Raw genomic sequence first — 24,123 nt, 5'->3', positions numbered from 1 at the left:
TCATCTCGCGCTGGCAAGTTCCCCGACCTTGACGATTGTTCATTGAACGCCTTTTTCTCCTCGCAGAGAACCAATTAGGTTAAATTAGAAATCAGCTGGGTCCAGAAGTTCTTAGTTCCTCAGATGAGTTTGAGAAAGTTCGTGTAGCTTCCTGAACTGCTCGAGAAATCAACATCCACCTGTTGCAATTGGCAATGAATCGTTGCTGGCGAAGTAACAACCGAGCAGCCGTCAATGGATTGCAACAATTGATGAACGTTTTGCGACCAATTCCGTGGATTACAGGAATTTCTTATAAATCATCAAAATGCTACTCATGTCATCATCGAATCAATACTAGTAAACTCATCAAACGTAGATATCATAGTGAACATGGAGTTTACGGGTATAAACCAAAACCAGCGACAGAGTACCAAGGTACGTTAACGTTCCTCGATATTTTTTTACTGTCGCTTATCCATTTTATCAATATTAACTAGTAAATGTCTATTTTAAATTATAGTTCCTAAGGATGCTTTGGAAGCAAGAATTGCTCAAAGTAATTTTTACAGGCTAGTGACAGCATACAGAGATCATGCTCATAGAAAAGCTAACATCAACCCAATTTCTATTCGAAAGCCGAGGTATGTCCAACTATGGTGTAAAGTACGCATTTATTGCTTTCTATTCATTCCTATACGTAGCAACTTTATATGTAAATCTCAAGGGTGAGGATGAAAAGCCAGAGAGTTTTCTGCGGTTGCTTGAGACCGCATGGATTCGTTGGATGCAATCTGTTTAGTTGAGTCGTATGGTTTTGCATAAGTCACAGAGCATCCGATTGATGCAGCTTGAGTTCAACTCGAGGTTGCATGATAAGCGCATGATAATGGTTAAGAAGTAAATGTAATCACTGTGACCTTCCCTTGTTTGTGATATCTATTGGCACTTAACAGCTCTCTCTGACTGAGGTCCACTCATTCACTTGGCGACCCAATTAACACATTTAGGAACCAATGGTTTACAGATACTAATTCGTCATTAATTTTCACCATCCTGAGAATACCCTATTTTTTATTTCAGGCAAGTCCCCGAATTAGACGTAACTAGGTATGGACTCAGAGAAAATGAATTATGCAATTTCTCGGGTATATTGTACGGTTTCAAGCAAGAAGGTACTGTTGGTGAAGCTGTTGAATTTCTGGAAAAAGTATATGCAGGAAACATCAGTAGTGAGTTCAATTACCTACAGGTAAATGTGGAATCGAGTAAAACTACTTTGCGGGTGCGTTCTTTACAAGAATATCGGCGTAATATATCTACATTATTTTAATTTTTTCGTCATTCTATCGTGCTCAGGATGAAGAGGCACGGGAATGGTTTACAGAGAGGATTGAGAGGGAAGTGTCTGGTGAGACTATATCGATTGAAGATCGTAGAGTGATAGCAGGAGATCTTTTGCGATGTGAGGCGTTTGATCACTTCTTGGCCTCCAAATTCGTGACAGTGAAACGATATGGAGGCGAAGGTGCTGAAAGCATGATGGGATTCTTTTCAGAAACGTTTAAACTTGCAGCAAAAGGTGAGACATCCGAACTCATAGCCGTTGTTCCTTATGCTTATTTCATGATGAGTGACCCTTGAATGTGCTTATTGTCCCAGTTTCCAATGTTTCAATCTTATTTATGAGCTTAATTTTACTCTTTTATCCAATTTTCTTCTTTAAAGACCCTTATTATTCTTCATGTAATAAATGATGCTGCAGTACAAGATCTAGGAAATTCTGTCAAATCCTAGTAGGTGTCACTGTCATTCATGCTAGTACATGGATGCACGCTAAAAGGTTTTATACCTTACATGTATTAACAGAGAGCAGAGACTCTTGCATCAACATTTCTTTGTGTGAATACTATATTGCCTAATGTGGACTGGGACCAGCCACATTTGCTCAATGGTTCCCATAAGATCACTGAAATTAAGAAACTAGGGGATCTACGGTTGGATGGGTCATTACATTATTATCTTGACCTTTTAGAGCTTTTAAACATACAATCGTTGATGAGAGAGAATAATGATGTGCCAGGAGCTGAAGAGTCCTCAGTTCAAATCTGTGAGAAGCCTCCAATAGTATCTCTACTTCAAAAATGATGTATTATTTGGGAAGTAGGCATGGGTTGAGAATCAGCAGGATTCTCATCGGTGGCGTTGAGGGAGGAATGGATCACTTAGCCCTAAAAGTGTGAACTTTACATGTTAATAGCTTAGTAAGGAGTTAAGTACACACTCACCAATTAAACTTAACGTATGGTTCAAAGCTCTGAATGGCTGGGGGTAAGGTGTATCAACATTTCTTTGTGTCAATACTATATTGCCTAATATGGATTGGGACCAGCCACATTTGCTCAATGGTTCCCATAAGATCACTGAAATTAAGGAACTTTGGAGGATTTACGGTTGGATCCACTCCCCTATGGCTTGACGGCTAGCCTCCCATGAACTCTGGTGCCTGAATCCCCGAAAAGACAATAACTCACCTATCATGCTCCCAAAACTTTTGGTGTGATTTTCTATTCTAGCTACTGTTTGTAGCAAATGCCTCTCATTTTCTATTTTTACTTACATTTTTAGTTTGTAAATGCTTTACTTTTTGTCCCCCTCCCGTAAAATATTGCACCATGAGGTCTCAAAAGAATTTTAGTGGCCTTCTGTATGCTCTTAATCCCTCCGTGAGTACCTGTGGTGAAAGGTCAATGATGAAGCAGATTCATTACTATCATTATTCAAATTTAGGCCGCTAATGAAGTTAAGAACTCCATTATCTTTTAAATTTATTCCTTCTCAGATGGTGTGGAGCAGATTATTTTCTGCATGCCTCATCGTGGTCGTCTCAATCTATTGACTGGTATGCTCAAATTTCCTCCAGAGGCTTTGTTTAGGAAGTTAAAAGGGCATTCTGAGTTCCCAGAGGGTGCAAAAGGTTCTGGAGATGTCATCAGCCATTTAAGTAAGTTTTGTCTTGTGTTTATATTGGTGGGATTGCCAAGATTTCTGGATGTGGGTTCTCCTTTAACTTGGTATATGGTCTAACAACAATGAGTACAAAGGAATTTAAAAAAATGTCTGCTTCAATCTGGTTCTAAATTATCCATGATAAAATATAAAACACCAATAGTAATTTCCACTCTTACGTATACAACTCCGCTACAGACCATGGTTTCGACACTCTTAAAACGTTGTCGGTATCGGAGTCGTATATTGAAGTGTGGACATTACTATTGGTGTTTTAAATTTCATCACGGATATATCACATTTCCACCACGTCAAGCCTGAAACCATTTTTTTTGTCGTGAATTGCCCTTTTAAAAAATAATTTTTGGTATATTCCTGGTGTTCAGATGTTTTTTCTAGTTGTTGTTGTCCTCTGTGAAATACAAGGTTTCATTTCAGAGTAAATTTATATTGCTGGGGTGACATTGTTGTCCAACGTCAAAACTGCCTATAATTCCAACAGGAATTGAACTATGTACTTGGGTTTTGATCCCAAGGTAAATTAATCAATAAAACAACTTCATAGGCATCAAAGTATGGAGGGCAGATTGGAAATCCTGTGACTGGACACTGTGGGGACTTGTGATCTGAAGTCAGAGCCCTCTGAACAAAATCTAATCTTCTTCCTTGAGTGGCAAATGCATTGGCATAGACTCGATGTACATGTACCAAAATTCTTCTGAAAATTTTTAATGACCAGTTGATTTTGGTGAATGGAGTTCATGTAAGTCCAGAAATTTGGAATTTCTCAGGGGAGGCCCATCAGTACGAAAGGGTAGCAAGATTTTTCAGCTGTGGAACAAATATTTCAATGTTTTTAAATTGTGAAATACAAATATATTTATGGGGCAAATCAATTCATTGAATTTTGGCATGGTCTTTGCCTAAGCCTGAATCACACGATAATTTTTTTCGTCACGAAAAGTGATCACTCGAGCAATCATGTTTCTGAAATTCCCGCCGTCACTTTTCGCATCATTTCCGATATCACAGCTCGTTGTCATAGGACCAGCATTACGAAAATATATAGCGTGTTTATGTTTACCTATGTTGTTCCCACAATTGTCATACGTTGCACTGCAATCGTTCCATACGGGCATGCATTCTGATTGGCTGAAGTGATGTTTCAGTGATGGAAAAAGCGACCAGACAAGTGATGATAAAGGTGGTGGGAATCCTCACCATTGGAGTGATCGCGAAAAACAATTGCCGGCGAAGACCAGTTCCGAGTGATCACTCGAAAATGATGAAAAAAATGATCGTGTGATTCAGGCTTTGGGTATTGTGGTACTTGTATTGTGGGCTCTCTTATGAACAAAAATACATCCTATGGTGTTAATTATCAAAGACAATGTACAAGGATGTTAAGTCTCATCTTGGTCCTTTATTGAACTATTTTCAGTTTCAGATGTTACATTATACATTTTTTTTCAATGCCAGCTGTAATTTGCTGGTTAATTGCCTCTTTTGAAAGAAAGGCCCATTATTTTTTTATGAGCTTTTCCTTATTTTTTCAATCTATGTACTTGTGCATGGAAATGGTTCTGTGGTTTTCTAGACTCTGTTCATTTTATCTTTGTGGGTGAGCTGGTGTGGCTAAGGTAAGTGGGTATTAGGGGAGGGAAAGTTTCTCGACACCTGACTTTTCCTTTGTCATTAAGCAGGCAAGGCCTAGGAAATTCAGTCTCAGACCTCCATTGTGTTACCCTGTGTCATTTTAATTGTGAATCTGCTTATGGAGCAGTGTTGCCAAACCTCCAGTGTTCTCCTTGTACAACACACTCCCAATTACCCGGGGTAATGATGGGGAGAGACGGCATGAATAATCGGAAAACATGGATAACTCAAACTTTCACTTAAATGTCTTGTAATGTTCATAATTTACATAAAACAAATAATATATTATTATTTATGCAGTTATGTTATTCTAGAGTACTTCCTGGACTCATTGAGGGCTTTCTTTGCCAGACCGTGATCTTCTTAGCGGCGATAACAATGTTTTACTTGTATTATTATAGCTCCATATAAGAACTGGTTACGAAAACCACGCATCCGTGGTTGTGTGATCAGGGGCTCAGAAAAGTGGTTTGCATGAATGCTTCAAAACCACTGCGCGAAGTCGGAAAAAACACTTTCAGGCACTACGCCACGTTGTCGCATCTCACACAAGATGCCCGGGTTGCAACTGCTGCAGGATGTGTACCCGTGATCGCACACTGCGAGGCTTGGAAAACAGGAACACAGAGTGAATGTGGCTAGCACACGTTCGCTTCCATTTTACGATGGGGATTCCAATGGAAATAATAAGCCCTGTGTATGCTAGCATTCAAATGCAAAAATTCCAGTGATTTTGCGTCAGATTAATTTTTTTTATAAAGATCGCGAAAAATATTGAGCAAGTGTGAAAATCATGATAATCCGCAACACGGATATACCACAGCCGGATAATCGGGAGTGTGCTGTTTGTCTTAATTCATGCCTTTCACCAGCAGTATCGCATTCAGTGTTAGCTGACAATATCCACAGCTTCTGTGAGGGGATTATCCTCATTATCTTATAAATGATTAGGTATATTGTCTCAGTGCCAGGCCCATAATACCTGTGGCCAGGGGCGCAGCTAAGAATTAAGGCTAGGGGGGTATTAGGCGAAACTAATACTTAGGGGTGTGGGGTATTGCATACCCTCCAGGGTAAGTGGGAGTTGCGGGGCCCCTCCTCCAGAAAAATTTTAAGATTAATGGTTCAAAATGGCGAGTGTTACGGCTTTCTGAGGGATATTTTATTAATCCTAACACTATTCTATAAGTAATACAAATCCATTAAGTAAAATGGATTAAACTTTAAAGTTTCTCTGAGCTCTGGGGGGGGTTTAATCGCCCGAAAGCTTGCTGCGCCACTGCCTGTGGCCCACCCATGACTCACACATTTTCAGTTACTAACTAGGGTGGCTATGTACATTTGGCAATGTTAAGTTCGCTCCTGCTCTCTCTCTTTCTCTCTCCCTCTCTGTACTACCCCTCCCCATCGAAGCCCTCCTAGTGTGTCCAAGTTATTAGGAAAGCTCACCCGCCTGCATAAAGTGAACAGATTATAGCATATACATTCTTGGTTTTTTTCTTAATGCTGTTGTGGACATAGTGGTCCGTTTTTGCAGCAGTTCTTCCATTCTGTGTCACTTTACATTTCGCAGCTTCCTCAGTTGATCTGAATTTTGATGGAAGGTTTCTTCATGTGACCATGTTGACTTGTCCATCTCATCTGGAGGTAAGAGGTATTAATATTCTTGGTGACGAGGTACTTGCATGCAGCACTTGATTTGCATAACACGTGGTACTTTCAAATCGTTGCTTTCCTCTTGGGTTCATCACACTGATTGATCACCTTTGCCTTTTTAACAATGCATCCTTATCCTTTTTGGATCTGATATAGCCTGACCATCTTAACTTTTGCTTTGCTTGTTTTAAATTTTTATATTTATATTTAGTCATATAATGATTAACCTGCATCTAAGTCTGAATTCTACCACAGATATATATGGCATGTGATGCTAAGTTACCATCGCATATGTTTTTGCTCCATAACTTTGTAACACATTCTAATAATCATATTTGGGATTGTTTGGAAGGAAGGTGGAAAATACAAAAATAGAAAACAAAAGTTGTTCCTTTAGCAATATGCATATTCATTGTCATATGTATTCTACTTTTCATTATGAGATTAGCTTGAATTAGAAACGTTTTCAATGTCCAATGGAACTCACTATGTATGTTCATGCTGTCTCAGTAGGATTAATAAAATTTAAATTAATTCTTTCGAAAATAGATTTTTGCCCATATGTAAAGAAGTAAAATTTGGTGCTTTCTATCATGAATACTAATTCAATGGAAATTTATCTTAAGTGATGGTTTATACAATTGTAGTAGGTACATACACAGAAAGCAAAATAAATTGGTAGTTTAAGCTTTTTATGTGTACCACATGAGCAGGAAACTTCAATCATGTAAAAAAACTCGGTTATTTTAGTCAAAAAAAGTTCTAACTGACAGCAAAATACATCTGTACAAAAACACTAATTCGCATGAAAGAATGCAGCATGCAAAGTCGTTGGTCCTTACATGTATTTATCTCAGAAAAAAACTATCTGATGAACATAACTTCCTCCAGCACGTACCAAGAGCTTTTAACAGAGGTATAAAAGGAGGTGAAGGGGAATGTAAAGTGAAGATAGTAGGAAGACAAAAGGGCAACAATGAGGCCTTAATCGATATTTAGTCAGTCCTTTAATTATTAGCAAATCCATCAATAATTGCAGTCTCCAGTTGTGCTCAGCCTAATTCACTTAACATCTGGGTAACGCTGTCTGTGCGCTCGTAGCAGTTTTTGACAAACTGTGCAGCCTTCCTTTGCATTGCATTCAGTTCATGAATTAAGGCTTTCTGCACTCAATCCCATGTGCTCTCTGCATATGCAAGATGTAGTCGGACGATGCAAAATAGCACCTTTCTTTTACTTTCTTATCGAAAATCTACCCAAAATATACTTGACAAATCATTATTTCTTCTGGGCTATGCCGCAAATATTCCTTATATGTGTTCCCCACGAGAGGTTGGAAGTTAATGTTACCCCCTAATACTTATTTGGTTCTTGCACTCATGCCTTGTTGGTGTCAAAGAAATTAATGGAAGACTTGAAAAATCATGAATATCCATGCAGTGACTAAAAGTTATTCTAATAATGAAAGACACTCTGTTTCTTCCACAAGTTTATAAAAATTTATATTTTATGACCGCTTTTGGCTACTACACCATTATCAAATACTTGTAATATATAAATAAGTATTTGATAATAGTGTAATAGCCGAAACCGGTCATAAAATATAAATTTTTATAAACTTGTGGAAGAAACAAAGTGTCTTTCATTATAAATATGGAGCCCTTCCACCACGTACGTGCTTCAAGTTTCGATTTAAAAGTTATTCTCTATCTTTTCGATTGTTATGGCAGTTCCATTAAGGTTTGGTGACTTTAGAGGAAATTTTTCTTTCCCTCTCCCAAAATCATCAATAATACGATGGTGGCTTTATCAATGGGAAGCTTGCTTGTGGTTGTACTGACATATTCTGTACAGATCCTGTGGCTGTGATAAGTTTAAAACCAGCTATGTATCTCTTTTGGACATAGTTTTCAAATGTTTTGCAGCATGTACCTCTTGGGCTACTATGTACATATTCAGATGGCACAACCTACCATGGTGGAATGGAATGTTTTTCTATGAGTTGCAAGTGGCTTATATTCAGTCGAGTGATGCTTGCTTGTGGTTTAAAAGCCTTGAGAGTATCATGGTAGAATCTCTACACATTAGATCTTTTTTGATCTCATGTTTTTTTTCAAACTCTGTGATTATGTATTTGCTCTTTAAGAATGAAAACATGAATTTGGCTAAACTTTTCCGTGTCTAGACATCGAATTGTTATCTTATATGAACTTCAAATGAACTATGTGGTGAGTATATCAATCACAGACACTGATAATGTTAAATCATTACAGTCACTTATCACTGCTAAGTTATATCTTGATGTTTCAATCACATCTAATGTAAAAAGGCTTTTAGATCTGTGTATATTTTTGCTTATATATTTTACTGTAGTGGAGTTTCTGATTCAGGTTTCTCATGAAAAGGTATACTTGCAAGTACAATGTGATATCAACACTCAAAGTTCACCTTTGTTCTCTTTCTTACAGAGTGTGAATCCGGTGTCTATGGGTAAGACAAGAGCTCGTCAGCAGTTGCTTAAAGATGGTGCCTATTCCAATGACCCAAAAGCTAGATGGAGTGACAAAGTTCTCAATGTTCAAGTAAGGGAATTTTAAAATAGTAGTGTGTAATTGCAGAAAAATTGAAATTATGTTCATATAAACTCTTATCTAATTCCAGAGTGAACATAAGCTGAAATAAATCTTAGTAATTAGAGCATTATTTGAATGCGATCTATTTTTTTTTTTTTTTTTTTTTCAATTTCATGCGGTAGTGATTCAACTGTTGCTGGCTCATGTCGGTGGAATTTCATCATGATGATTATAATAATAATCACTTAATCATTTTCCTTGCAATATTTTCATGTATAGATAACATTAGCAGTATAGGCATATTTATAAGATTTTCCAGGGACTAGACCATTATAATTTTGCAAACACTCCCGTCCTGAGTGTTGAAAAACCTACTCAGGCAGGACATGCAATGGCGCAGCGAGGGGGGGGTTTTGGGGGATAAAACCCCCCCAGAGCCCAAAGAAATTTTTAAGTTTAATACATTTTACTTAATGGATTAGTATTACTTATAGAATATTGTTGGGATTAATCAAATATCTCTCATAAAGCGGTAAAACTCGCCATTTTGAACCATTAATCTTAAAATTTTCTGGAGGAGGGCCCCAGCAACTCCTGATTACCCTGGTGGGTATGCAATACCCCACACCCCAAAGTATTTGTTGCGCCTGAAACCCCCTCTAGCCTTAATTCTTGGCTGCACCCCTGAGAACATGAACCCACAATCCCAGGAGGAGAGGACTTTACCCTGTCGTAACTGGGGCTGACAAATCTATTGCTCCAGAGTGATTGAAGATAATGGATGACGACTCACCCACAATTTCCCTGCTGTCTTTTACTTCCAGGTCCATGGAGACGCTGCCTTTGCTGGGCAGGGAGTGAATCAAGAGACATTGGCACTGAGTGGTGTTCCTAATTTTGAGGTTGGTGGATCAGTGCACCTCATAGTCAACAATCAACTTGGTTTCACAACTCCTGGTGATAGGGGTAGATCCTCTGAGTATTGTTCGGATCTGGCCAAGATGATTGGAGCCCCTGTCATTCACGTGAATGGTGATGATCCCGAGGTAAGGAGAAAAACATATTATGGTGATTGTATCATTTCCCAAAGTTTGACGAAGTGTTGTCATTGTCAATTAACGATTGCTTCTCTCCCTTGCTCATTGATTCTTGCGAACTGGAGCTTTATTAATTTAGAAAGATTTTTCCTGATGCTCTGGGCACATATTTTAACATATACATGTTCTCTAGTATGCAAAAGGTTAGAGTTTTCTTAGTCAGGGATAAAAAATCATGGTATCAGTGCCTGCCAAATGTTTACTAATGTGTCTTGGCATGAGTGAGAAGGTTCGTGTAATTAATTTATACGTACTTCCATAGCAATAAGGGTAATTTGAACCCCAAAATCATCACCTTCATCATGTGTAGTTATAGGAAAACCTTGCTGTTTATATTGAGTCCCTTGAGTAGCAGGGTTAGTGGTCATAATTTTCCTCACGAAGCTGAGGTTTCATTTTTATTCCTAAATGAATTAAACCATCAAAGAGACTGATGGTCATTGGCTTTGTATGACCATATCTACTCTGTGTATTTATGCAACTAGAATAAAAGAATAAAATAGGTATGTCTTATTCAAAGGGTAATGTCATCACAAATTACTCACTCTCATCACAATTATTGGAAACAAATATTTGCTGTGAATATTTGTTAACCAATTCATAATATTCATATGCTTAGGTTAAATATGTGAACAAACATCATTAATGTTTATGTTTTATAGTCTCAATACAATAGTAATTTGACGTGGGAAATTGATCCCCATTCATACATTTTGAAGAGTGTGCATAATTTATAAAATTATGTCTTATATTCGGACATTTTTGTGATATTACACACTATTTTACCTTTCCAATATATCATCTATTATTTATTTCTAGTTGGTTGTTAAGGCAACTCGTGTTGCAGTGGATTACCAAAGAAAATTTCGGAAAGATGTGTTCATAGACATGAATTGCTTTCGTCGTTGGGGACACAATGAGCTGGATGATCCTACCTTCACCAATCCTCTAGTTTACCACATCATTCAATCTAGAAGGTCAGATAATGACTACCATTTTGATTTTACTTTCTTCTTCATGTTTCTTTGTTATGCCGATTCATAATTACTGTTCCTTTTTTTCAGGAGTATTCCTGACTTATATGCTGAAAAAATGGTTAAGGAGGGTATTATGAACCAGGATGATGTGTCAGAGACCATTCAAAAACACACGCTTTGGCTGAATAACTGTCTCAAAAGTGTGGACAACTATAAACCATCAGTGAGTGTGAGCTTGAAAAAGTCAAAAAAAAAATTGCTTCTATTTTATTTTTTGCAGACTTGGAATATTTCGGAGAACAGAGAAACCCTGTGGAATTAAAAAAATATTCATTAGAAATTTTTAGGCATAAAGTGTTACAAAGCCAGTCAAGTATTTCATAATGAATAGTTAAAGTCATTGAATGGTGAAATTGTTTCCTATTGAATTTTAAAAATTGTTTATTTCACGCAACCAGTTTAGTTGTGGTATAACATCATCTGAATTAATACCAGATGACGTTGCATCACAATGAAAGCTGTGGTGTCGAATTAAGTGAAATCTACAAAGTTATTCTATTAACAAATATTTCATTACATTAAGAACAATTGAGCATTATAATGGCAGATATTTAAAAGGTTGAGACTCTTTTCAAAGTTATGTATGTACAATGGAAGCTACTTTGTGATTTATTCCTAAATATCATGAGAAAGTTATATTCTTCATTCAAATAATGCTTCCCAGAGTGAAATTTTGTATGTTAAATCATCCTTCTAAACAGAACTGTGGCCAGAAGTGGAATTCAAGGTCCTTTTGAGTATTTTGAATTGCATTACGTGTGGATGAAACTATGGTATTCTCCAAATATGCTAAAATATGTCTAAAAAACATTAAAAGCAACTTTGAACTGTAATTTGAATTCCGATTGCATTCCAGAACTTGTTGAAATAGTGGACTTAGCCTATGCATTATAATGGACAGCATTGAGTCCAAAATATACACAAAACCGTCACTTTTCCTTCTATTATTATTTAGTATAATCAATCTGTATTGAAATTATCTAAGGATTGCATTATGATTTTTATTTTGATTCGTGTATGTTTTTTGTTTTTATTGTATAACAGCAACACTACAAAAAACAATGGAAGGGAGATGTCCAGGCCCCTGCTCATGTAACCAAGTGGGACACTGGCGTGAATCCAGACTTGCTCAGATATGTTGCAGCCAAATCAGTGGAATTCCCTGAAGATTTTGTGAGTTTCATGAGCATGTAATTTATATTGTATGTTTGGAATGTGATCTATAAAATTTTTGGGCACATCTATGAATTCTATGGCCATTTTTTGCAAATTAATTTTTCTTTCTCTTGCAAAGAATGTTTATTTATATATCCGGTCTTTCTTACTCCACACAGAATATTCACCCTCATTTGTTGAAGACTCATGTCAAATCAAGACTTGAGAAGATAAACAAGGGAGAAAATGTCGATTGGGCCACAGCTGAGGCAATGGCTTTTGGATCATTATTGTATCAAGGTACATATATTCTTTAAGTTATTTTACTCCCAAGAATACAGCCAACTCCCTTATTATTCGGGCTAGAGATGGGGAGAGGAAAACATGGGTAATCCAAACTTGCACTTAAATTTGCGATAATGTTCACAATTTACGTAAATCAATCAATATATTACAGTAGACTCTTGTTTATTAGCAGTGTAAAAATACCCGAGTGCGACCAAATATCCAGTTCCCTTTGGATGTATTCAACCGCATGCAAGGCCATGGCAATGATTGTGAGTTTGCAGTATGAAAAATACATTTAAAAATTGTAGATAATATTTTTCTTAATTTATGATTGGTTTACCATTGAGGAATCTTCTAAAAAAATCAAGAGTATTTTCCTGCCGCTCATTGTCTCAGTAATGTTAAAGCAGACGTCCTAGTAAACTTGAAACATTCCTTGTCAACAAGGAAATAAAATATGTAATTCTTTTTTTAAGAAGAAATTCCTAATGGAAATACCGTATTTCTCTGAATATAGTCCCCCCCCCCTAATTTTGAGGCACCAGTTTCGGGAAAAGTTATAAAAATGCGTTTGAATAAAGTCCCCCCCTTAAATTTTACCATCGGCATTTGTGGAAAAAAAGGGGGGACTATATTAAGACATATACGGTAATAATCCTGGTGTAGACTTCCATCAAAATGCAATAATCTTGGTGCTCTTGCACCCAATTCTAATTTTTAAAAAGATCATGGAAAATGTCAAAGGACTGTGAAACTCGCACATAATCTGCAAGACGGATAATACAGAGCCAAATAATTGGGAGTTAGCTGTAATCCTTTAGACCCAATCAGAGATTAGGAGTTTCTGGAAAGGAAACCATTGTAAGTTGCACGAATACAAGGATCAAGAAATTTGCTATTTCCACATAATATTTTATTAGCACCGACCATGGTTTCGTTACAGAGTAACATTATCAAGGTGAAGATTTAGGTAAATTGACAGTATATATATAGCAGGAGTCGTTGGTTAGGGGGAGGTAAGGGTTGGGGTTGGAGCTGGGTTTGGCGTCACTGTAGGTGGGGTGGGTGGAGGGGTGGATGAGTAAGGGGGAAAGTGGAGGAGGGGGGAGCAAGAAGGGTAAAGGTGGTCGTTAACAAGGTATGAGTCCCTGTGGCTTAAAATTTCCAATTCTTCTAAAGCGTCTAATCTCCGTCCTTTCTTCTCAAAATGCAGAATGGTCGGGATGAAGTCACTAATGTGCCCCATGTCATTAAGGTGTTTTGCAAATTGGGAGTGATCCTTCCCCTGTCTATGACACATCTGATGCTCGGCTGCCTGGATGGAAAAACTCCTCCCTGTTTGGCCGATGTAAATCGCGTCACAGTCGGCGCAATTTAGGCGATATACTCCGCTCCGTTCCTTCATTGTAAGTTGATTCATGAACTTATCCTTGCTCTTGGTTTTCAGATTATGGGGTGAGAATAAGTGGGCAAGATGTTGGCCGGGGTACATTTTCGCATCGTCATGCAATGCTTATTGATCAGAAGACGAATGAAATCTTTATTCCACTCAACAATTTGATGCCAGAGCAGAAAGCTTGCCTTGAGGTAATATTTTTTGTGAAGGTTTTTTTTAATGTGCTAAAGTAAATGTATTTTATCTATTTGACTGAGTGAATTCTTGAAATAAAGCTGCCTCTTTCGTTGAGATATACTTTTTCCTTATATTCTGTCAGGTTTCATGAGTTCCTGGTCCAGAAATCTTATGCCTCATGAAACAAATGAAATTGTCAAAATCTTAAAGAGTATTTTTGTGATCAAGTGCGTAGAAATTGTGATAGACTATGAGCATCACATACCTGTAGTTGCCTCTTATGTGTAAAGAAAATAATCTTTGGTGAACTGCATTTACTTAATTGAAAAATAAACAATGCATGGAATATGGTTTTATTGCTACATTTTAAGTGCATATCTTTAGGTTTGCTATTTTCTATCAATTTTGACATCATATTCTTCTAATTCATACTATTGGTCCCAGCAGTTATTTTCTTCATATCCATTATTTGTTTGTGGCCATTTATGTGATAAATTCAGTCTTGAATTGGTATTATTTCTGCCCTTAAGGTATGCAACAGTATTCTTTCCGAGGAAGCAGTTCTGGCTTATGAATATGGCATAAGCATCACCAACCCTAATATTTTGGCAATATGGGAGGCCCAGTTCGGAGATTTCTTCAACGGAGCCCAAATACAGATTGATACCATGGTCTCCTCTGGCGAGAGTGAGTAACTTTGATTCATTTGGAGTTTTTCATTTTTTCAACCTTCATAGTTGTGTGTTACCTTATGCCACTATTGTGTTCATCCATTATTTTTCTACTATCGTTAATAACATTAAGATCCATATGGGCTTCTGTGTTTTCTTTTAGCAGTTGTAGTTGGAAAACCTTGCATTTTTGACTAAAAAGGGAAAGCATCCTTAAACATTGAAAATTTAGTGTTTCAACTATTTTTCTTTGGATTTCAGACTGTTTTGATGGTAGTTTTTAGAGCTCATCTCGTTCATGCCAAACGTTTGTGTGAGTGAGTCAGTCAGTGAGTGTTCGGAAGTGGGCTTTATGTGATGTATGTAGATGCCTCTCAGCATGGCAGTTGGCAGAACTCCGTTTGGTCTGTGGCAATAGCGGGGCTGAGAATTTTCCTTTTTCTCATGATTTGTTTTTTTCATAAAATCTAGAAGTTCATACTGCGTCTTATGTGTCAGGAAATACAGCACTGAAACTTCATGACAGTCAGCAAGCTAAAATATTTGAATGCATTTACATTTTCCAATGCCAGAAACTCATCAAACTGTACCTTTTTCAGCCAAGTGGCTTCTGGAGAGTGGTCTAGTGATGATGCTGCCTCACGGTTATGACGGAGCTGGTCCAGAGCACAGCTCATGCCGCCTCGAGAGATTTCTCCAGCTGAGCGATTCGTCAGAGAATGCTCCTGATGGGGAAGATGTTAACTTGCAGATTGTCAACCCTACAACTCCAGCTCAGTACTTCCATCTTCTACGTAGACAGGTATTGAGATTGAAGGATAACTTCGCAACTGAGAAAGTGGGGAAATAAGTGCCAACAATTATGAGTTTGCTGCAATAGTAGCAAGCCCCGTATAAGTTCCATTTTTTTGTTATGATCTGCATAAATTTCAATAATCTCAAATTGTTAAGTAAAGATTGCTTCATTTTACAGTTTACATCCTCGGAGTGAGTAAACTTTATTTCACAATGCACCCTGTTGCGTTTTTTTACTTAGTTTCTAAATACAAGTGCTTCGTCACTTATGTAAATTTTGACGTAATGCGGTCAATTTTGGGAACATAATTAGATTGAATTAGCGCCTTTCATATGTGGAGTTTTGTACTTAACACATTCCGTGCTGACCGTTTTTTGAAGAAAATACCCTGTGGCTGACTTTTAGGCAAAAATTTGTATTTTTTATTATTATTTTAACGACGTGATCTTATGATTTGTGATGCCTGATATATGTGTTCGCACTTTTTTTTTAAAAATAACCCTTCATTTGTTAAAAATTTGAAATTTAAATTTTCAAAGTATCCTGTCAAACTTTTGATACCTTCCCGCAACACACCTACATGTTTCCCACATTTCTTTGCTCTTTGTCAGTACTGTAGCGAAAAACCGTTCAAACTTTATCACTTTCTGGAAAAAACTAATGGAAATAGTAATGCAGCAAACATTATTTTTATAATCTGGAAATGATACATTCAAATACGATTTTAAATGTTCTATTGCTCAAAAGAAAATATTGCGAGTATAACCAATATTTCCAGCAAAAGTGTTGCTCCCTTTGGTGGAAAAATTATTATGAACGATATGATATCCTCTGGATAAGATTTAATAATGATATACATTGGTTTATAAATGAAAGGGAAAATTTGTATAAACAAAGAATTGCTGCAATGAAACATATTGTTTTACAAATCAAAAATTGACCAGTATTTTTAGAATAATTTTTCAGTTACTAAATACTTCGCATAAAATAATATCTTTTTAAATAAATATTGAAACAGAAAATATAAAAGGTAAACATTAAAAATAATTTTTTTTCGCTGGGCAAATAATTTTCTGCATCACAAATTCTTGTGATACTTCTGGAAACAGTCAACACACAATCGAGGATCAGATGGGCAGGTGGGGCTATAATATGATGTATCCTGGTGGACATTCTTCTTGAAGCACTGCCTACATCTCTTCTGTTTTCGTCTTTTCTGTCTATCGTGTTTTTCATATAATCAGGGAAATGTCCTAATAAGCCCTTGGTTTTGGTTGAGACAGGCTAGGATGACTTATCTCCTCAAATGGATCGAAGGTACAGATTCAGATCATAAGGGATTCTATAACTGGAATTAGAAAGTCGATGAGAGGAATTTTACAAAAATTTTCTTTGAATAAAAATTATGTTTCAGCAACAGTGATTTCAGTGGGTGGATACCCAATTTTTAGTACCATTTGATGAATTTTCTTTCAATGGGAAAGTCAGACACCATTTGATTCCAATGATAGAGGCCACAATTGTAATTGCTATGTTCAACCGCCGCATGTGGCTTTCTCAGCGTGCACCCTCGTTTTTTCGTAGATTCGTTCATTTTTTGCACTCAATTCAGCGATGATCATCCGCACTTCCCTCTCATCCGTCCACCTTAGGATACCAATTTTATCCTCATGAAAGGCCTCCACCACCTCACCTTTCTTTATTTTGTAGCAGAGCACCAAAAGAGGAATAACTTTCTTGCCTCTCCTCAGTGTCCCCGTCAATTTAGGTTTCCCATTTGGATGAAATCTAGAACTGGCTACGCTGTTATAAAAGTTATCAATATAAAAGGATTAGCCTCAGTCTAAATGATCCTCCATTATTTATTTACCATCCTCTCCGAATGCCCTTTTCCAGACACTTCTGAGTTGGAGGACCTGCAGCGCCAAACCCTTTGCTTTCGTCAACATATACAACTTTATTGCGTACCAGTAGCGCTTTCCCCTCACATATTCACTATATCCCAGCCTAGCTCTACATGGAACCATAGAATCTTCCAAACTTAGGTCACGTGAGCGGGTCACTACATTTTCCATTGATTCCTTGAATGCGTCTATATGGAGATAATTTTGAATAATCGGTGGGCCAGAGGAGTGTTAGAGTCAGAGAACGTAGATAGGTTCTTGTTGATTTGAAGGGCTTGGAGAATTGACATGAATTCATCAAGCGACTTCTCTCTCCTGAAGCAATGCAAGTCATATGAAGATCAAGCTTTTCAATTATTGGAGATACGGGAGATTTGGATAATTCTAGCACGAAAAATAAGGCCAAAAAGTGGGGAAATTCTTCTATAGTTAAATATTCTTATTTAGTAAATTTCCTTCAGGACATGTTTGCCCATTTTATATCCTCGGATGTATATATCCTCGGGCCGGATCAGTTTCTCCGAGTTCGGCGGCATGCGAATGGGTTAGTGGAAATTGTTCTCTTAGGCATTTTTTTGTTGGGGAGGATGCCAAATAGAATGGTTTTAAGTATTTCGGATATTATGGAAAAAATCAAGTAAGGAGTCTCTAATTCAAATTCTAGTGAACATAAGGATGGGAAGTCTAGCTATTGTGCATGAAATGTATATAGTAAAAATAAATTGCAATATGGAACCAGGACTTTACTGAAGTTATTGTAAAATTTATGCAAATATACTTATTATTTCATGCATAGCAGCAAATAAAGGGATAGCAACAAATTTTGCCATGATGAAATCATAGAAAGTAAAATTCACTCGGAAACTTTAAAAGTATAAGAACGGAAGCATTTATTATTATCGTGAGGATAAAAATACACATACCTGGAGTATGTCCGAAATTAGGCAACCAGCTAAGCAATTTACCACGATAGCGTTAATTGACGTTAAAAATGAGAAAAACAACTAGGGAAAAATAATTGTATTCCTTCTTATAAAAACCAATTAAACAAACACAATCTAATCATTGCGTTAAAAGTCATAAAGAAAGATAAAATACCTTGTAATAAAGTAATTACCTATCCTCGTCAAATGCAAAAGTATTTTTTCATTATTTCGCTTTGAATATTTGTAAAAGTTTTTTTTTAAGGTATAAGAACAATTGTGAGAATATATAACTGTTTTCTGCATTATAAAATGAAAGTAATAAAGAAATACATTGTAAAAAGCCACCCCCAAAGACGTCCTTGCAGAACAAAACCGGGTAAAATAGAAAAACACAGAAAAAATCGAAAAAAAAATTTTTTCGGAGCTTTCCGCACGGCAAACAGGCGAAGAGTGGTGACTGACCCTCTCCCATACCCTAACAGCGGTGGCTGGCGCTCAGGGCGGAATATAACGCAAAAGGGAAGCATGACGTAGCATCTACGTCATCAGTCACTGGGTAGTGGCTGCCATGACGTAGACGCTACGTCATCAGCACGGAACGTGTTAAGTGAGCCTTGCAGGTGAATCTCTAAAAGCTACCACATGCTGAAAGCAGTGAAAAAATAGGGAATAATTCTTACTACCTGCTCCGAAATTTTTCCGAATGGATATCTTCACGTCCACTTACACCAAGTGCTCTAAAATCAGGTTCTAAAACAGGTCTTGGGGGATGGAGTTTGTACCTATGTTATGGGCAACCTATTTTCCTTTGGGAAAGAAATAAAACAGCCTCTAAAGCTAAATTTTAGTGCCAATTTGTTTTGCATATAACATATTGAAAATGTTATTATGTATATCGTTCAAGGTAATGTCTGCGATCTATTGTAATGGGATTTGATAAAGCAGTCTGATATTTTTTATGGTGCGGCAATTAATAGGATGAATTTTGCCAAAAAATGTCCCACAAGTAGCAATCAAAATCATACTGTTATGAGTTAGGAGGACATGGTGAGAACCACGGTACATCTGACTGCAATTTAGTGGGGTGCACTATAAGCGGTCTTTTCTGTGCTTATAAATCAAGCCAAATGAAAATTTTCTGGTATCAGTGCCACTGTCTATTGTTCAGCAAGCAATATCTACACAATGTGTTCAATACCATGGGCAGTTCCAATTAGGTCATTGACTCAGACCCAAAAATCGCTATTCATTAAAAGAATTAGGTGGATATAAGGGATAGATAAGTTAATGGAAAAAAGTATTCTCCATATATTTATCAGTCTCCTATACTGTTAAAATAAAAATAAAAATGTTAAAGTTCTGGGTAAATTGCTCCTTAAAGGGAAGGCATTGCTTACTAGAGTGTAAACAAGATGGAACCATGGAAAGCCGATCCTTTTGAGGGAGGAGAAGCTATGACCCATTTGCAGGGTCGGAACCAGGGGTTTTTTCAGGTAGGCGAAGATCAGTTTGCTGCCCTACCCTCCCTTTTTCCATAATATAATATAACTAAAATATAATAAATCCGTAAGCTATTTTTTTACATGATGTGTTTGAAATTACATGCAGTATGTTTGTTATTCAGGAGTTTCATTAATATTGTTGTTTAAGAATTTGTGAATTAATAATTATTGTTAAATAATTTAATTAGAAAAATTAAATAACTTTTTTAAAAACGCTGTCCCACCCTTGTCTCAGCCATGCCTATTTGGCTGGAGTGTGTGACATCATTGACTTATCTGCGAAAGGGTTAGGGCCTTCTATTTTTTTCTGGATGTATGAATTCATATAGGGCACCAACATTTGAAATAGCAATGGTATGTGAGTGGATATCATGAGGCCTTAGGTATCCTTATCAATCATCCTTGGGTGGAATGGTGACCTGGTTGGTAGAACATTGGGCTACTGTATGTAAAGGGGGAACTGAGCTCTCACTCATCAGTGATTCAATCCAAAGGTTGTTTTTCATTGGTTGAATCACTAAAGCCTGAATCACATGATCATTTTTTTTTTCGTTACTTTCGAATGCTCACTCTAGTGATCACTCAGAAATGATGGCCTTGCACAATTGTTTTTCCCAATGGCTCTAGTGACAAGGATTCCCATCTCTTATTTCATTACTCGGCACATCGCTTAAACCATCACTGAAACCACATATCAGCCAATCAGAACCTATGGCCATATAGAGCGATTGTAGCACAATGTTTGATAATAATCGTTGGAAAAATATAGGTAAACATGAACGACTAAGAGAATGCCGAACCCGTGAGAATGTCGAAAAGTGACAGAAGGAGTGATTGAAACAATGACCGTGTGATTAAAAAAAGTGATGCTTCGAGTGATCCTTCTGGTCCCAAAAAGTGATCACTAAGCACAAAAAGGGACGAAAAAAATGATCGTGTGATTCAAACTTCAGTGATTGATCTCATCCTTGAAAACAGATGCTCTTCTTCATGTTAGAGTTTATCATATTCTTTGTGTTTATTTCATCAGATGATCCGGAATTACAGGAAACCACTGATCATAGCTTCTCCTAAAATACTTCTGCGTCTTCCAGCAGCAACATCTTCCTTAAAGGAAATGGGGCCACAAACTACATTCCACTCTGTCATTGGTAAGTTATCTCTCTGTGATCCCATAAAATGGTCTTTGTATACTGAAAACCTTCTCTAAACAGTTTGATCTTTTGTTGGAATAAATTCATTTTTCATGTCCGCTTCCACTGTGCATGCTATTGATGCCTATTTTTAAGGTGCTTAGTGTTTTTACATATATCATATTTATTCCAATGAAGAATGTGGATATGCACGAGGGCACTCTAAAACTAATGCACACAAATTTCCTGACACCACAATGGGGTAGTTTGCTTCATCAAAGAAAACAAAAGATGTTGATTGCGATTCGTTACCCACCAGTAGTGCATTCATAATATACAAATTGAAAAGGATGGAGATTATGTTGAGAAGTGACATAGTGTTCCTGAAGGTTATGTTAATACACCATAAAAATTAGAAGTACCTACAACAAATTTAATAAGTTGTGTTCGATCGGGCTAGATCGGGCGAAGTCCCAAATCTGACATACCCCAAATCCTGACTGTGCCGGATTTGTGGTGCATAACTGTTTTCTGCAAAATAATTTTTTTAAATTTATTACTACATACATAATCTTGATTAACTGTTATCATAAATTTAAAGTTGAGGGTGTTGAATGTTTTACATGCTGATGATTGCAGTGAAGAAATTAAATGACCTTTCTATTGTATCTGTATCATTGTTGTTACAACCATTCAGGGGCAGTGTAATGGCATTGTTACGTCTTCATTCGCAGGGGATCATGTAGCCAACCCTGAAACAGTGAGAAGGGTGGTATTTGTCTGTGGAAAGATGTATTACTCCCTTGCCAAGCAACGTGAAGAAATGGGTGTTAAAGACATGGCCATTATCCGACTAGAATCACTGTCTCCATTTCCCACTCATGAACTCTTGCAAGAAGTCACAAAATACAGAAAAGCTAAGGGTAAGATAAACGGCATCATCTTTACTTTTTCTGTGCATCCATCATGATACATACTAATTACTGTGCGTCATTTATTACAGTTTTCATTTGGAGTCAGGAGGAGCATCAAAACATGGGAGCATGGACTTACGTTCGTCCAAGGTTTGAAAACCTCATTGGCTGCAAGGTAAGTGGAAATAATATTTGATGGGCATGTTAGTGATGATTTAAAATATATGATTCAATTAAATTGCTCTGTGTATAATGTACTCTTAAAAATATTCATTCACTTGGGAATTTCAATGCTTAAATTTCAATCAATAAAATAATCCCTCAGTTGCTATTAAAATAGCTTCAGTTCTATTTGTTTATATTTGGGGAAAGTCGTCTTCTTTTTTGTAGAATGTGGACTCACAGTGAGTCAGCAAAAGGTTGAATCTTTTGCTCTAATCTAGGACTGATTTTTAGTACATACATATGTAACTTCTACGTCAGTATGTTGAAATTGGGCAAGCATGAATCTGGAAATATTTTGTCTGTGTACTTCCCTGTAGTAAATTTAGTAATAAGTAAAATATTTTATCAATTGATAAATCAGATTGTTTTATGCTGTTATCCTGACTTAAGTGTCTAGAATCTACAGCTGATCAAAGTTGAACATTTGGTTAGTCTTTAATGCACATCTGTTTCCAGTTTTGTGTTGTTCAGTTAAAGTGTGAACATGAAGTCTTTGTGGAATCAGAGCTAATTTGGGCCATGAAACCTTTTTTTATGCTCAAATGCAAAGTATATACTAGAATGAGAACATCAGTATGGTTTTTCATGCATCTCATCTTTTTCTGGAAGTGGCTGATATTAAATGATATTCATTATTCTTTTCTAAGCTTTAGAAAAATAATACTTCATTGGACATAATAACTTTTGAAGAGTTCACCAGGTATTTTATATTTGTGACGTTTTTGTCATTAACTGGTTACCTACAATTAAAAAAATGTCAAAACCGGGGTTTTGACATTTTTTTATTGTTGGTAACCAGTTTTTTCGCTACGCCATTATCAGAGAAATAGGTACATATATGCTTGTTATTATTTATTTAAAATTTTCACATACTCAGCCCTTTAAATTTTGTTTTCTTCCTTTGCCCTCGGGTTCATTTTTTTAAATGACTTTTTTCTTGGTATTTCAGCTGAGATATGCAGGCCGTGGTCCATTAGCAGCTCCTGCTGTTGGTATTGGCTCAGTTCATCAACAGGAAGCAGCTAAAGTGTTAGAGAAACCTTTCTCTTTCAACTAAACGATTTGACTGAGATTTTTTTTGCAGAGGAATCCTGAAGTTAGCTATAGTACTGATTAAGTCTTCCACTCAAAGATTTATTGCAGCTCTGAAGCAATTTTGATTTCCTTTTGGTTATCTAGGGTTGACAAGCAAGTTGCAATTAAAATTATGCATTGTTAACCTTAGTGCCTCAAGAGAAATGATATGTCCTATCAACACAAAGGTACCTGAATTAGATTACTGCCAATTTTAAAGTGCATATAATGCATCTATAGGGAGTTATGCTCTCATGAAAACCCCAGTAACTAACTCATCATGTTCCTTGTTGCTATATGCCGTGAATTTTGAATCCTTTTATAACTTTTTGACTAAGGTGAAACCTTTTATAATCTCAAAACTTAAGTCTGATGATAATCGCATGACTCACATTCCTCTAAAATACATGCGTATTTATTGGCAGTCCATTCATGAATTCCACAGTCTGCTTGGCACATTCACTTTTTGAAACTTTGAATGTATCAAATTGTACCTTTATATTGTATTTTATATTTGTATCTATACACTGTTTTAAAAACATCACTGATGTACAAAGAAACCATGAAATGGTCGTTTTTGTTGAATTTGAAATTAAAAAATTTTGAAGCAAAAATATATCTTGATTAATCGTTATTCTCTTCAAATTAAGATACCTTAAAAGCTTATATGTATTATGGAAATTGACATGTTATAAACTAATGTACTCGTCCTTGGAGGAAAAGCTGTTTATTTGTTGGTATCCATTCACATGAAGTGAATAAGGATTTATTGACAACATTGTGTTCTTGCATTTCCTTGAGACTACCATTGGAGTCCAAAAAATTCTTCGCACATTGTGAGATGAACAAATATCCCCATATTTCTATTAAAGGTATCCATAAGGCATCCCTTACTAGAAAATTCTAAGGAGAACCCTTAAAATATTGATTTTCTTCCAATTCAAACCAAGAGGCA

The 24,123-nt window shown here is 36.6% G+C and overlaps 1 protein-coding gene across 1 annotated transcript; it reads left to right on the top strand.

The window, feature by feature from the left end:
• The first annotated feature begins 25 nt into the window (after window positions 1-25).
• On the top strand, window positions 26-23,786 carry LOC124167760 (probable 2-oxoglutarate dehydrogenase E1 component DHKTD1, mitochondrial). The gene is made up of 19 exons (XM_046545774.1): window positions 26-417; window positions 503-623; window positions 1,063-1,231; window positions 1,339-1,561; window positions 2,822-2,983; window positions 6,218-6,291; window positions 8,769-8,882; window positions 9,698-9,919; window positions 10,790-10,947; window positions 11,035-11,170; window positions 12,052-12,180; window positions 12,342-12,462; window positions 13,898-14,037; window positions 14,554-14,710; window positions 15,294-15,496; window positions 20,853-20,973; window positions 21,690-21,878; window positions 21,959-22,044; window positions 23,044-23,786. The coding sequence occupies exons 1-19, from the start codon at window positions 195-197 to the stop codon at window positions 23,149-23,151; spliced, it is 2,856 nt and encodes a 951-aa protein (XP_046401730.1). The 5' UTR covers window positions 26-194; the 3' UTR covers window positions 23,152-23,786.
• Window positions 23,787-24,123: the final 337 nt, after the last annotated feature.

The sequence above is a fragment of the Ischnura elegans genome, chromosome 11 (genome assembly GCF_921293095.1).
Source record: "Ischnura elegans chromosome 11, ioIscEleg1.1, whole genome shotgun sequence".
Classification (NCBI taxonomy): domain Eukaryota; kingdom Metazoa; phylum Arthropoda; class Insecta; order Odonata; family Coenagrionidae; genus Ischnura; species Ischnura elegans.
This window is presented reverse-complemented; position numbering and strand designations above follow the sequence as displayed.

Excerpts from the sequence above, each read along its gene's own strand:
- LOC124167760 (XM_046545774.1), top strand. The coding sequence starts at position 195 with ATGAATCGTTGCTGGCGAAGTAACAACCGAGCAGCCGTCAATGGATTG. Across the intron at positions 624-1,062 it reads ATTTCTATTCGAAAGCCGAG|GCAAGTCCCCGAATTAGACG; the intron begins GTATGTCCAACT and ends TTTTTATTTCAG. Across the intron at positions 20,974-21,689 it reads TACATTCCACTCTGTCATTG|GGGATCATGTAGCCAACCCT; the intron begins GTAAGTTATCTC and ends CTTCATTCGCAG.